The sequence below is a fragment of the Eublepharis macularius genome, chromosome 4 (genome assembly GCF_028583425.1).
Source record: "Eublepharis macularius isolate TG4126 chromosome 4, MPM_Emac_v1.0, whole genome shotgun sequence".
In the NCBI taxonomy this organism is placed as follows: Eukaryota; Metazoa; Chordata; class Lepidosauria; order Squamata; family Eublepharidae; genus Eublepharis; species Eublepharis macularius.
The window spans coordinates 132,588,975-132,603,524 of NC_072793.1; the positions used below are offsets into that span (position 1 = coordinate 132,588,975).

The 14,550-nt window shown below is 40.8% G+C and overlaps 1 protein-coding gene across 1 annotated transcript in view; it reads right to left on the minus strand.

Annotated features, from left to right (window-relative positions):
* Nucleotides 1-451: 451 nt before the first annotated feature.
* The window catches only part of ITPR1 (inositol 1,4,5-trisphosphate receptor type 1), a 282,814-nt gene continuing 268,715 nt past the window's right edge, over nucleotides 452-14,550 (minus strand). The window contains exons 56-57 of the mRNA XM_054975949.1: nucleotides 4,628-4,789; nucleotides 452-1,860 (exon numbers count right to left, since the gene is read on the minus strand). Coding sequence (XP_054831924.1) covers nucleotides 1,774-1,860; nucleotides 4,628-4,789 — 249 coding nt within the window. The 3' untranslated portion in view covers nucleotides 452-1,773. The remainder of the gene's footprint in view (nucleotides 1,861-4,627; nucleotides 4,790-14,550) is intronic.

The following is a 14,550-nucleotide window of genomic DNA, read 5'->3' on the forward strand; positions in this document are numbered from 1 at the left end:
AATTATGAGAGGAATTCAATACTTTTGTGGGCAAACAGGAGTTTAGGTAACTCCTTGCAATGGCTCTTGACAGTAAGTGAAGGAGAATTATTTTATATTGCTCATTTTACCTTGCAGATAAAACCCTGAATCCCAGACTTCTTTCCCTGGCAATTAAAGAAGTGGTACACAGCAAACAGGAATCCCGCCTAACTAATATTAAAGAGGTAGCTGATGGCCATCAGGCGCAAGGGTTTGATACCTACATGTTGGATACCTATATCATAAATAAACCTATATAAATAAAGTTGACATATGGAGTGCTATTTTTATACCTAATACTGGGGAGAGGCATTTGATGACAATGTTGTGTACTTTTGGTGGGTTCCAGTGGATTAAACATTAAGGACTGCTGGGGAGATAATAAAGTACTAGTAAGAAGAATGAGACTACTGACATTGAAAGCACTGTACATTATTCCATCATCATTTATTTAAATATCTTTGTATTTATGCATTTACAAACTTTAATAAGCATTCTTTTCATTAATTCTGCTTCTTTAAAAAAGCAGAGAGATAGCCTCTGTAAAATGAAGACCACATACAAAACTAGGTGCCAGATATATATATATACATATATATATATATATATATACACACTTACATGTATATAAAAACATTTCATATTTTTAGCTTTCCAGAACAACAAAAAGAAAGATAAGTGATCAAGATGGAAGAAAAACTAAAACATGATCCATGCCCAGTGGCTCTTTTGCAATGGCAAGTACTACAAAATCAGTGCTCAGCTAGGAATCCTAAAAGGAATAGTTCATACTTCAGTAGGTGCAGTGAATGGCTGAGAGGAATATTCTTCAGTAAAAACACACACACACACAATAGTAAAGTGTATAGATATGGTCTGAGGTGGTAGAGCCTGCCAGCTCTTATAAACCAATATGGCACAAAACCCCTCTAGAAGATTACACTGATCTGCCAGCAGTGTACAACCATCCCAGCTGTCCTTTATACAAAGAGAAAAAGTTTCCTTTGGGAATTCTGATTTCTTCATGAAAGGAACATGTAAGCCTCTTTCACAGTCTGTCTGGGATTTAAATGGAACTGTTGACTAAGCCAATGCAAACCAGGAGAGAAATATCACTAGAACATTTAGGGAATAATTATTATTGTTTTAAAGGAATATGATCTGGAGGAATTGCGGGGGGGGGGGGGGGGGGAAGAGAAAAGGCACAACTGCCACTATCGACAAGATATGTCAACCTCTTGGAATTCTATATGTTAAAAAATGCCCTGGAGAATGAGCCCTTCCTTGGACCATAGTTTGGCAGCAGCCTTGCTTGGCTGTCATTCGATGCCATTTATAAGACGACACCAGACTCAAAGATGTCCACTCCCTTTAGGACACACAGGAGTAAGTAACACATAGAGTGTGATTGCATAATTCATATTGCACGACTGTAGAAAAAACATAAATACTAGTTACCTGAAATTTAAATACAAAATACAGATCACATACTATTTTAGTCAATAATCTTCAAGTGCAAGTCAGGTCCACCCCACACTCATTCCTATAAAAGGTATTTTTGGCACGAATGTACCAGCCTCCCAGGATGTGCCAATATACATAAACCCATTCTTTCCCATGGTAATCCTATACATACAGTATAAAACCCAGGGTTATTTACATAATGAGCTACACATACACAGAAGCAGCTTTAAGGGTTGAATCTCAGCTCTTGTTATGAAGTGGGTGTGGAGGACAAGCTACCCATCCAATCTATGCTGGTTGCTGTGGGTTCACATTGATAGAAGGAGGATGTCCTAGGAGACCAATACGCTGCTTTTGCTTCCTCTGTTCTGTCATCTGGAAAATTGAAAGATTTATTCAGTAGGCATAAATGCTTCCTGTACGTCAGCCCACAGAATAAGCTACTGCTGTTATACTGTGGTCAAAGTTTATTCTGAAAGCAAATTTTCAATAGAGCAAACTCTTGTCTGATATGCTAAAGACTTTTAAAACATGTACCTAGCCCCATGTCTGGAAAATCCAAAGAGAAAGGGAAGGGACTGAGCAACCCAGTGTGAAGTTTAGTTTTAACTTTCCACATAAACAAACAAGCGATGTGGTGGAATGGATAGGCTTGGACATAGGGTGGCTCTAAACAAATCAGTAAGTGTCAAACTAGTTGAGATGCAAACATTTTTTTATTAGCAAACTAAATTGTGTGTGTGTGTGTGGCATTCATGGTAGATTCATAGCACAGGGAGAGGCAAATTAACAACCCTGTTTTCCTAACTTCAAATAGTCCTCTGGATTTGCTTTTTGAGTTGTTGTGGAAAACATGCAAGTGGACTTTCCCTCATCTTGCCAAACAGGAGCCAGGGCCAGAGAGAGGTAACCTGGGGCCATTCTTAACCCTCCCCGCCATGCAATCAACAGATAACATAATGTGTTTAAATATACAGAATATAAACTTCATAAATGTATTATAGTCTAGTAGTTATTGATGATAAATTCATTACCAATAATGAATGCTGGTTTACTAGATAAGCATAGGTTTATTTATTTATTTAAAATTTCTATTCCGCCCTCCCCACGAGCGAGCTCAGGGCGGATAACAACATTTGACTGTAAAGATCAAAGGTCAGACACGTGCAACTCTGCCCACTAACTTTAAGCAATATGAGTCAATATTGGGGGTCCTCAGTGTTGAGGAATCTGGGGCAGTTTGTCCCCTTTGCTCCCCACCAGCCTCAGGAAACCATTTTTGATCAGGAAAATACTACAGTGGGACTGAATTAAATGCCCTTTTTCCCAATAGCCCAGTGAACATTTGGGAGAGCCATTCAAAGTTCTTCCAAAGCACTGAGAGATAAACAAAAAGCTAGCTTGGTGGCAGGAGAATGCTAAACCATGGGGAAACTGCTTTTCGTGGGAGTTCTCGGGGTACAGCAGCTCACTATGCGAATGATTCAATCAACACAGGTGCAAGATGACAATCCTGTAGTTTGGTTGCTACAGCTCTCTAGCAGTCTCTGGAATTTCCTAAAAGCAGTTTCCCCAGTTCCCTGCCTGATGGGCAATCTCCCTTGGAATGACAGTAAGTTTTAAAGTAATAAAATACTGTAAATCATAATATAGAACTCAATGGGTTCCACTTTTGTGGTATTTATGACCTCCTCACAGTCAGAGGACAAAAGGTTCATCCTATTTCCATCAGAAGGGAACTATTTTAGCAACTTAGGGAAAATTCCAAAGAATTCTCTAACATTAATGAATCCCCCACTTTTTGTAGAAAAGAAGCTCTGTCAAAGCTAACATCCCTTCTCATATTCAGAAGGGCAGTACACAGTTTGAAAGCTCAGCCAGTAAAAAGTGGGACAATGCTTTTAAGATAAAGACTGCTGAAGCAAAGATGGGGGTTAGAGGGTAGGGTCTCCTACTGGCTGTGTATCAAATTCCATTCTGGATGATTTAAGTCAAATGCATAAAGGCACTGGCTACTAATCAAAAGAAATGGAGAGGCGTTTTGTTGTTTACACAGAAGAAAGAGAGGAAAAGGTGTGGTCCATGCCTTAAGATCTGAGAACGGTGGTACTTTTGTTCTGAGCCTTCACAGTGTTGTTGTTCTAAATGTCTTAAATAAATTATTTTTTAAAAACACCTTAATGGCATTAATGTGACTACAAAGGAGGCCCCATTGTAAGTCGTCACACTTGAAGCATGCCAAGAGACAGGTTGAAAGCACCTGAACGTGTGTGTGAGAGAGAGTGTGTGTGTGATTTGGTAAATGCCACAAATAAAGTTTACTAAGGAGAGGAGGAGTTTGGTCTCAGAAAAAAAAATGTCTTTGCTTATTTGCATTTGTCCACTGACTCGGGTGAAGTTGAAAAAAGAAAGAAATCTGTTTGGAAGCAAATTGGAACACAACACAACACAGAAAAACTCTTGCTGGGCCAGTTGAAACAAGCCTAGGGGATAGCAATCTCAAGCAGGGTGTGCGTATGCATGTGTTTGGTCTTCTACCTAGACAACTAATTGCAATGACACTGCCAAGCAAGCCAAGAGTACTACTACTGCTGAATATCCTTACAGTATCATATCAAACAGGGATGCTGGTGGTCTGCAGAGTTTATTCTGAGCTGATATATGCACAAACATGGCAATATATGCGCAGCACGGGAAATCTGAAGCCCCTGTAGACCACCACTGGGGGTTTAACTGTGGATTAGATGCTTTGAAAAAACACAACCAACACTATCTCTTTATATATCACAGGAAGTTATATTTCTGAACATTTAGAAAGGTAGCAAGGAAATTCTTGAATTTCTACCACTTGTGAACATTTCATAAAGAATGATGCACAGTAGCTTGGATCCACCAAAGTTCTTCCATGAGGAAAGAGTTTCTGCCTGCAATGTGCAACTATCTCACCTCCCTCCTTTCTAAACTCAAATTGTCTCCCTGTAAATGCTGTTCCTGGGGGAAGGGGCTTCCCAGCATTTTAAGTGGTATTTTGATCTGCACTGGGAAGAGGATATGAGAAAGGAAGAAACCCTTCCATCCACAGAAATGCTCCAGTGGATCCAAGCCCCTCTTTTCAATAACAATTTCACTGAATGTTCCTTACCTGATCTTTAAGCTCAGACAGCTGACTAGAAAGGTTGGATACCAGCTTCATTGTAGATTCAAGCTTTTCTTGCAAATTTCTAAGTTCATTCTGTTCTCCTTCAGCATCACTACTCACAAGTGACATGGCACGCATCCGTGGGAACCAATCCAGATTTCTTTCCTGAAATTCAGATATGGTATCAATGCCAGATATGGTTCTGTACCAGCTGGAGTATCCAAGTGGACTTTGAGGGAAGACCTATGTAGAGTGTATGACAGTAGTCTAGACTAGAGATGGGCACGGAACAAAAAAAAACCAACGGACCAGGAGGTTTGTGGTTCATGGGGTTTAAATGCCCCTTTCCGGCCTTAACAGCGGCAGGGAAAGGGGCATTTAACAGTTTAAAGGGCCCTATCCTGCCTTGTAAGCAGCAGGTCCCTTTAAACTATCAGCTGGCAGGCAGCAGGGGGGATCCCCCCTCATGCCTGCCAGCTGATAGTTTAAAGGGACCTGCCAGTGGCAGGGCCCTTTAAACTCCAGGCCCCCAGGGCAGCAGAAGAGGCCAAAAACAGCCTTCCCACCCCTCCTGGGAGGCAGGACACCGCACCGCAGGGAAAGGTAAGTGTGGGGCTGGGGCTGGGTCAGGGGGTGGGTGGGCTGGGGTTTGGGCAGCTTAAAGGGACTTGCCGTGGAAGTCCCTTAAAGGGCCAGTTTAAATGGCCATTTCCCTGGGGAAATGGCCATTTAAACTGCCCCTGTAAATACGACCCAATGAACCAGTATAGAGTTTGTGGAAGTTCCGTGAAAAGGAGCTTCTACGAACCCTGGTTCGTGAACCCCGAACCAGCCTGGTTCGTGGGTTTTTTTGGGTCCTATTTAGGTTTGTGCCCATCTCTAGTCTAGACTTGATGTCGCTATGCTATGAATCCAGGAAGCCAGATCGGCCATGTCAATCTTCCAGGCTAGTCTGAGTTGTAAGAAGGCCTTTTTTGCAGCTGCATTTACTTGCTTGTCTAGCAGCAGCGCTGGGTCTTAACTGAGTTAGCCAGGGTCAACGGAACCCTTGAATGTTCAAGATCTCTGCTTCTCATGCTGAACAGCACCCTCTTTTTGATTCCCTGGCAGTAGGTGTCCAATGTTAATTCCCCCCTCAACAAATCTATTGAGAATTCTTTTTGAGCTACCATAATGGAACAATATGGTCATTTTAATCAATGCCAATACATTTACTGTGGACAAAAATTAGAATATATTGGAATTTCAGCTTGCATTAGAGATATGAATTCCAGAGACTCAATCAAGTTTCTCTCCCAACTTAAATAAGAAGTCTGAACATAAACCATGGTAACATTCCTGTTTGCAATAGCCACATGTTCTAATGCCCTTTCAAAGCATGCAACTAAAATAATGACACACACTTTCAAGATAAACTTTAAGTTGTTTACTTATTCAGTAGCTTCAGAGATTCCATCCCAGGTGAGATGGAAGAGTGGATATAAGAATCACATGTCCTCTCCCACACCATCCCCCTCACACAAGGTAATCACTGAACTGGAAGATGCCACCTTTAATTGAGTGTGTAATTTGTCAAGCACAGCAAGCCAGAATCCACTAGAAAGGCAGGTTCTGTTTTGCAGGGTCAGAGGGAATCAGGTTCAGATAATTGTGGGGTTTTCTGTCAAACTCATTATTTTATTCCACAGGAAGATGTTTGTGAACACAAGGCCCCCTCTCACTGTTGGCCCACGTAGAATTCAATGGGCCAAGTAATGTGTTTGACTACACTGTCCAGCACCAGGAGTTATTCTGGCTCAGTATGTTGGGACTCAGCTATCTGCTGACATGTATATCTGTCTGTAAACATAACTTTAAATCATGTTTATACACATATTGATGCATCCTGTTAAGAGTTGCACAAGGAAAAAACACTGACAGGAAAAAAAACCATAGAAAAGCGTGGAAGCAGAAAGAAGGGGGAGGAAGGGGAATAGATTTCAGTTTCATAATTCACTGAAGGCTAGCACTAAGAACGGTTCAGTGCTACCATTCAATTTCCCTCTCCTCCTACACTGGGTGCATATTCTTTAAGTTCAAAGAACAGTTTGAGGAAGTGGAATTAAGAAAACCTGGGTGTGAACAGAGACGCACACTTAATACTACCTGCACTGGAACAAAAATAATCATGAGATCTATTTCGACATGACCGGGCATTAGGAAAGCTCTACCCATTTCTACTCATGGTACTCCCAGACAACCATAACCATTTTGAAGTTGCTTCTACTGGCCAGTTTATGCTTAAGAAACTAGGGTTTTATTATTGTGAAATCTCCAAAGTCAATTCCTAGCCCACCTACAGGCCCAACTACACATTAAAGGAGGGGACTAAGGTTACCAACCTCCAGGTGGGACCTGGTGATCTCCCAGAATGACAATTGATTTCCAGGCAACAGAGATCTATTATCCTGGGGAAAATGGTTGTTTTGGAGGGTGGACTCTATGGCATTATACCCTACTGAGGTTCTTTCCCTCCCCAGGCTCAACCCTCCAGAGTCTCCAGGAGTTCCCCAACCCAGAGTTGGCAACCTTAGAGGGGACCCAACTGCACTACCGTATCTTTTGGGTAATGTCTAGTGAAAGAAATGCCTGATAATGGCATCAACATTTGATCAGCATTTTCCTGGCTTCTTCAAGCCACAACAGTGAACATGATGTCACACCAAGCTAAGATATTTGTAAGCAAACATTACTGTGGTGGGATATGTATGTGTGGCAGACTCTTGTCTCTTTTAATGTGTAGGGAGGCCCTTGAGTTAGGCTGTGAGAGGAAGTTCCTATCCTCATTTCTTTAGGCAATTGATTCAGAGGTGCTAATGACAATTCTGACTTTAGTTCCTAAGGCTCCTTTGGACTCAATCCAAAGCCAAACAGACTTGAACTTGGGTATGCAATGTGTTTCTAAGCGTACTTAACATTTACGTAACATCATTCATTGTAATTTATAGAATTTCAAAAGCTAAAAAAGCATATGTCCTCTGATGAACAGGAACATATTTATTTACTCATTTACATTAATTTAGTCTGTCTTTCTCACTGAGGTTCAAGATGGATTACATAGTATAAGTTCATTTGAACACTGGCTGGGATATCCAAGGAACAATACAATAGGGTAAGAATAGCAGAAATTTGAAAACAAGCAGAAATCCAATACAGAGCTCAAAAAAACAAACCCAAAATCCTGAACAAAACATAAAACAGTATGGAACTATCTAGTAGAAGAATACTTACAGCAACGGATAATACACAATACAGTCACCATGGCAACCCTCTGAACCATTTCTTTATAGCACAGCCCTATCACCTGTGTAAAAACCCCTCCTGAGTAATTCAGTTTAACACAGTTTGCAGAAAGCTAGGTGAGTAGGAACTTTCCGGACCTTTTCAGGCAGGCCATTCCCTAAGGTGGAGGCCACCACAGAGAAGGTGCATGTACAAGCATCTGCTGATTTTGCCCATTTGCAGCGGGGCACCAGCAGAACTTTTCAGTATGTCTCTTTTTTAATATAATGAGCACTTTGAAGGGAGAGAGTACTGTATCAGAGTTCTATAACCATTGTTTCCATTTTCAGTCAGAAAATCCAACTTGCTTTTATTACATTCTTCTGCTCTAGAGCTAGCATTCTTTTATAAGGAGAAAAGGAAACTGGCACATCACTAACCAGTGCTTAAACTAATAAATGATAATAGAACAAATACATTTTAACAGAAATGCTGTAGTGTAACAACTCTTCTGAATTTGGAAAAAAAATTACTATCTACTCAAGCTAACTACCAGGCCCCCGTTCTAAGAAATCTTTTCACTTTCTAATTTAAAAAAAACTAAAAAAAAAACCCTATTAGGATACCAAATGGGACAATGAGTACTTGAGTTTTTGTTGGTTGTATTAAGCTCAACAGGGCTTTTCTTAAGGGTACCAAAGCACATAGCAGAGGGGAAGCTTCCTTGGTTTCTTAACTGTTTTGGCTCATTCCAGTGACTGTGCATATGGTTGACCTACAGACAGGGGCAGTGCTATCATTAGCCCAACTAGGCGACCGCCTGGGGCACAGACCTCAGACGGGCACAGAACTGACCCAAGGGGCACAGTATTATACAGATCAGTTTCTTTTAAAAATGTAACTGACAATTTATATTTTTTATTTTAAGATAAATACTACAACAGCACTGTGGAATAGAATTGATTATAAAGTCTTATAGAAGTTTTCTATATACTGCACCCTCTATCACTTGCAAAAGTCTCATTGGCACCAGCTACTGTAGTCTGCCTCCAGGGCAAATAGGGCTCATGGGCAGGCAGCAGTGGAGGAGAAAACTTACTGAGCACCCCCCTAACAGGGTAGGGGGAATGGTCCTCTCAACAGACAATCAAGCAGCTCAAAAGCTCATCTTAACATTTTTAACAAGACTTTTCCCAGTAGGTAAAACAAATACCCAAAAACTATACCATAAATGGGCTAGTTGATGTAAATTGTTAAGGTGAAAAAGATACTAGCAATTTGTTTATATTGTTCTTTGAATAACAGCAATAGGCAATATGAGATCATTAACTCTCAGAAAAGGCAAACCTTATTAATTACATCATCCTGCTTTGAGATAATGTTGTCAGTCATTTCTGCATCTCAAAATAATCTAGGAGATTCAAAGTTGTCCCAGAAGGTTCAATCAACTTGAGAGGAACAAGCCTCAGTGAAACTACTCCTTTTTATCTCCCCAAAGAGCTGGCTAAAAGAAGAAAGCAAACAAAATAAGTAACTGCAGAGAAAAAGTATCTCATTTAAAGTACAACATAATTCTCCCTCCCATTGTCTCATGTCAAGCATGAGAAGGGGATTGGGGGAGAAGTAGAAACCACTCTGTTGTGCCATCCAGGAAAAAAAAAGGCAGGAAAATGGCTTCCAATGCTAAAAAAAGAAACTTTTTATCAACTTGAGAAAGCAAAGCAAGAAGGGCGAAGGAAAACAAAGGGAAAAAAGGTGAGAAACTGCCTCCAGAGCTAAGAAAAGAAACCACTTCATACAGCAAACTGTACCCCAGCAACACCAAGAGAGCCAGAGTGGAAAATACTAACATCTCCACAGCTATTCTGCTGTGTCTGGAAAGAAAAGGGTGGAAGGACAGGTTCATGGCTTCAAGAAAGGGGAGGAAAGTAGGGAAATTCTACTGTAGTAATGTGCAGAGCATACTTGCTGCAGAGGAGCAAATGCAGAGAAAAAATACCTCTGCACTAAGAACTTTTCAACTGCTCTCATACCATTCCGTAAAGCTATATGAATGTCCTACTTACTAGTCAACAATAAACAACCCCTGGGACTCAGCAACTATGGCTCCAGTAGATGATCTCAACCACAGCGCTGGTTGTGATGGCAAGCTAAATTAATAAATGGTGGAAGGGCAACAGAAGGCAGACTAATACTCAGGATATAATTCTGGTAAAGTTTTCAAGGATCCTCCAATCCACTAGTGGAGCTGTTCCACCTGCAAAGCCTGGAGTGAAGGGTCATATGACATGGGTTGACATACTACTATAACCTCACTACTGTTCCCCCCATGATTGGCTAGCTTCATTCTCATGTAACATGCTCCACATAAACCCAACTATCTCCTGGTCTTGCTTGGCTTGGACTAAGTGGGTTTGTGCTAACTATAGTCCTGGCTTATCCCTGGACGAATCTTAAACTTATTTAGAAAATATAGTCATTTTTCTAGAGAGCTATGGGTGATAAAAAAAAAAATGACCATCTGGAGCTCACTTCCACAAACGAAAGACAGAAAGAGCTAAGACGTGAGCAAAGCAAGAGGGGTTCTTCCAGACACTTCCAGTGTTGATGGTAAATGATGAATGCAGTTTCTCAAAGCTCAAACTTATAAAAACGTACATATGCTCAAGAATGCTGCAAAAGAAACTAGTTGGTTTGGCAACTATATCAACTGAACATGCCCAAGCATCAGCACTTGACCTGAAGGAACTGGTGACAAAATCTGCAAAGGAAAAGGCACGAAAAATGAGACTTTGATGTGCTTGAAATGGAAACATTCAAGAGGCTTAAATTTTGACATCACAATTCACAGGATTATTCAAAATGATTTGTGATTTGTGTTCTAAAACTGTTTTGTATTTGAGAAAGAAAATCAAACATTGTATTACTTATTCTCATTTTTTTAAAAATAGTGATTTCAAGTTTTGTGCTTTTCTTTTTCCTACAATTCATCTGTTTTTGAAAATTGGTTAGCAGTAGGATGAGGGGGGAGGGTGCAAGTAGTTAGCCTTGCCTAGGGTGCAAAAAAGCCTGGCACCGACCCTGCCTACAGACTAAATGCCCCTATAACAACTGCGCTTGCACACCCTTTGAAATAACAGGAGATGGTTAAAGTGGTAACCACCCATAACCCTTTCTAGGACTTGGACCTTTCTTTGCACATTTACTTGTGCTGCAATGTCACCTTTCACTCCCCTTCCCCAAACTACTGGAGACAAGGATTGTAGATACCTGCTTGGTAACCAGTTTTTACTTCACTCTTCAAACACAGTTGGGTGGTGATCTATGGTTGCTGATTGCAACTGGTTACAAACCCAAGACAAAAAGGTGCTTCTCTGACAAAAGCTGCATCAGACTGGGCCTCCACAAACAAGTTGTAATGCTTGATGAAGTTGGAGAGTTCTAGGACAGGCATGACCTGCTGAAGGTTGTGGACACACTTATTGCACACACTGAGTGGGCTGCAACCCTGGTAGGAAGTAATTTGTGTGCAGGGGCATAGCAAAGTTTAATCACACCTGTGACACAGTGGCTGAGGAGACACTCTGTGACTCTTATTTGCATCTCTGTAGCACACAAATGAACTGGGCTGTCTCCTGAACACAGCCGTCCTATTTATGTGGAATGAAAGAGTTCTGTGGATGTCTAAGGAGTGTAGCTGTACTTTCAACATCTACTTAAGAGTTGTATGTAGGTAGAATAAGTTCCTGGCAGAAGTGGAACCTAGAGGTGGCCTTAGATAAAAGGAATCATCTAGCTGAAGGTGGTTTCAATGAGGAGATGTGGGGGGGGGGGTCCTGATCACAGAGTGCAGAGCTGACTAGCTTATCTTTCCAAAAATATGGCTTCTATAAATGACACTTCATAGTTAAGAGGCAAAGGTCACCACTAGTGGCTCAAATGATGGTTTCATGAGCCATGATGAGGTTAGTTGATGGTTGTGACCACATGATGGAGTGGGTGGGGAAAATGGAGGGATGCAGATGGATTCTCCACAGATTTGTGGGGCAACTTAAAGCATGCCAACAAGATAAAACCACTGGAAAAACTGTTGAGAAAAAAGGAAATTCTATTACCAAGGAAGATAAAGTTCTTAGTGATACTGCTGATGCTGATATGTTAGATAAAGGAGAACACAGAAGGGTAGCATAGCTCTGCCCCTCTGAGTTGCACCCTCTGCTTGGAATAGGTGGAGCAGGCACCTAAAATATTCACTTTAGAAGGTTCCAAAATCTCACCTTAAATTGGTGCAATGCCCATATTTTGCCTGCTCAGAGATGACCAAGTTGTACCATATTGGTTTCCTTAAGCTGCTCTGGTTATCCAGTGTAAAACATACCTAAATGCACTAATTCCTTACAACAGGTAAGTATTCAAGGTTTTGTACACATGGGGAAAACATAAAAAAGTAATTGTTCTGGAACAAAATGAGTGCACATTAAAACTCTAGCACATTGGATGTTCCCACTAGTCACAGTAATTAAACTGGGAAAGGAGTTTAATAGGACTAAAACAAAACCCACAGAGTTCTTTGCTATTGCCCGACATTCCTCTCTGTTCTCCCTCCTTAAGAGTTTTGACAGCCAGGGTTGTGGAACATAAAGCAGAGAAAGAATAATTATCATGGTATTGGCACCCATTCACATACAACTAATATTCAGGTCAATTTTAATAGATTTCAGGTACTTTGATAATAATATTTTCAGTCAGGAAATAAAAGATATATAATTTTTGTGCTAGAGGTAAAAAGCTAATAGCACCCCCAGCCAAGAAGCATGATACAATATTCAGCAAGAAATTATCCAGTGCAAATGGAAGACAAGCGTTAACACAGTTCACATTCAATTCAGTGGGGCTTGTACAAAAGAGCTTCCCACGAGGTAAAGCTTATGGAACAAATCCGCAGTCTGCACACAGCAAAGAAGAAAGGGGAGGTGGTTGAGAATGAGGCACATTCATAAGACAGAAGATCCACTAGTCAACATCAGATCCCCAGAGAGATCTGTACCCCAAGATTCAACTTCAGCCAACTCACAGCTTAATTTCAGTGTTCCCTCAAACAAGATCCACAAACTGCTGTTTTTCACACACACTCTACTTGTCTCTCATCCTCAACTGAAGATTCACTTTCTCCAAACTCTCACTCAAGTTCAGAGCTACTAGGAGATCAGCTCCTCATAACAGCTATGTCTAGTAAAGATGGGGTTGCCAATTCTGGTTTGGGGAAATTTCTGGTGATTTGGGGCTGGAACCTGAGGAAAGCTGGGTAGGGGAAAGGAAGGGCCCTCAATTGGGGTATAATGCATAGAGTCCACCTTCCAAGCTTCCACTTTCTCCAGGAACTGATCTCTGTCATCTGGAGATCAATTACGGGAGATCTCCAGCCACCACCTGAAAGTTAGCAAGCCTTACTAAAGAACTCTTTAACATTCTTTTGTCAAAGCTATGATGTTCCCTTGGTAAACCAAGGGTGACAGAGATACAGAGTAATCTCACAACTATAATATTCAGTTATACCAACATTTTTAAAGATCTGTTTTCATGCACAACTTGCTCCTGATTGTTTAGGTGCCCCTGGACTAAAATCTTGCTCCTGATTTGATCAGAATTGGATACCATTTTTTTAATGCACTCATGCACAGGCACTCTGTACTTTCGCCACTGGAGCCAGCATACTTAGCAGCGTGGAGTCGACTTCCAACTTCTGCACATACCTTGCCTAATTGACTGAGGTGGTATTGCCATGGTCATGACAGAATTTTTTCATTATTTTTTTCATCTTGCATGTATTGCAGCGATACCCTGATCTATCTCTGGAGGGTTCTTTTCAAGAGGACATGCACAGCTGCACATGTGCAATAATTGCCATTATCCCAACAAATGCAGAACATAAGCAGAAGTAAACAACAAGCACACATGTGAAAGAATATAATAATTTCAACTGTACACTAAAAAGCTATAGTAGTGTTTAAGAGTAATAGTGTTAATGTATTAAAAAGTAGTATCAAATGAAGCTATGATAGCAGAGGTATATCACTATGAATATCCATTCACTCCCACCTCACGAAAGGAAATTTGTTGCAAACATTTTTGCAAATCCAATAAATATGAGGCTTTTGATTTTTATAACATCACAACAGAGGGCATGCACAGCCTAGAAAAATCAACACAACAACAACACAAATGGTGGAGTATCAATAGATCACCCATCTCAGCTTTTTAAAAAAATATATAATGGGGAAATGGGAGGAACACAAAAAAGACTGAAGACCAATTACTGTTTGGAGGCGAGGAAATGGGTGGAAGAGGGTAGAACCGCGAAAATTAGAAGATTTGAGGGAAATGTAACTCACAAGGGAGAAACACCATTTGAGAATGGCTTGACAAAAACATTGTGGCAATGGCGCTTCCACAACATTCTGAGTAAATGAGAGCAAAATGGAGGCATCAGGCTATCATTTCAAATACCGTATGTAAGTTGTACAAAACAGCAACATAGAGCAGACCCAGAAGAGAAGTAAAATACCCATACGGAAAACCGTGAAGCAGTATTAAAACCAAATAAACATTTAGCCCTGCTCTCACAAGTTAACAATGAACATACGTACAATCAGTGTACAATGTAC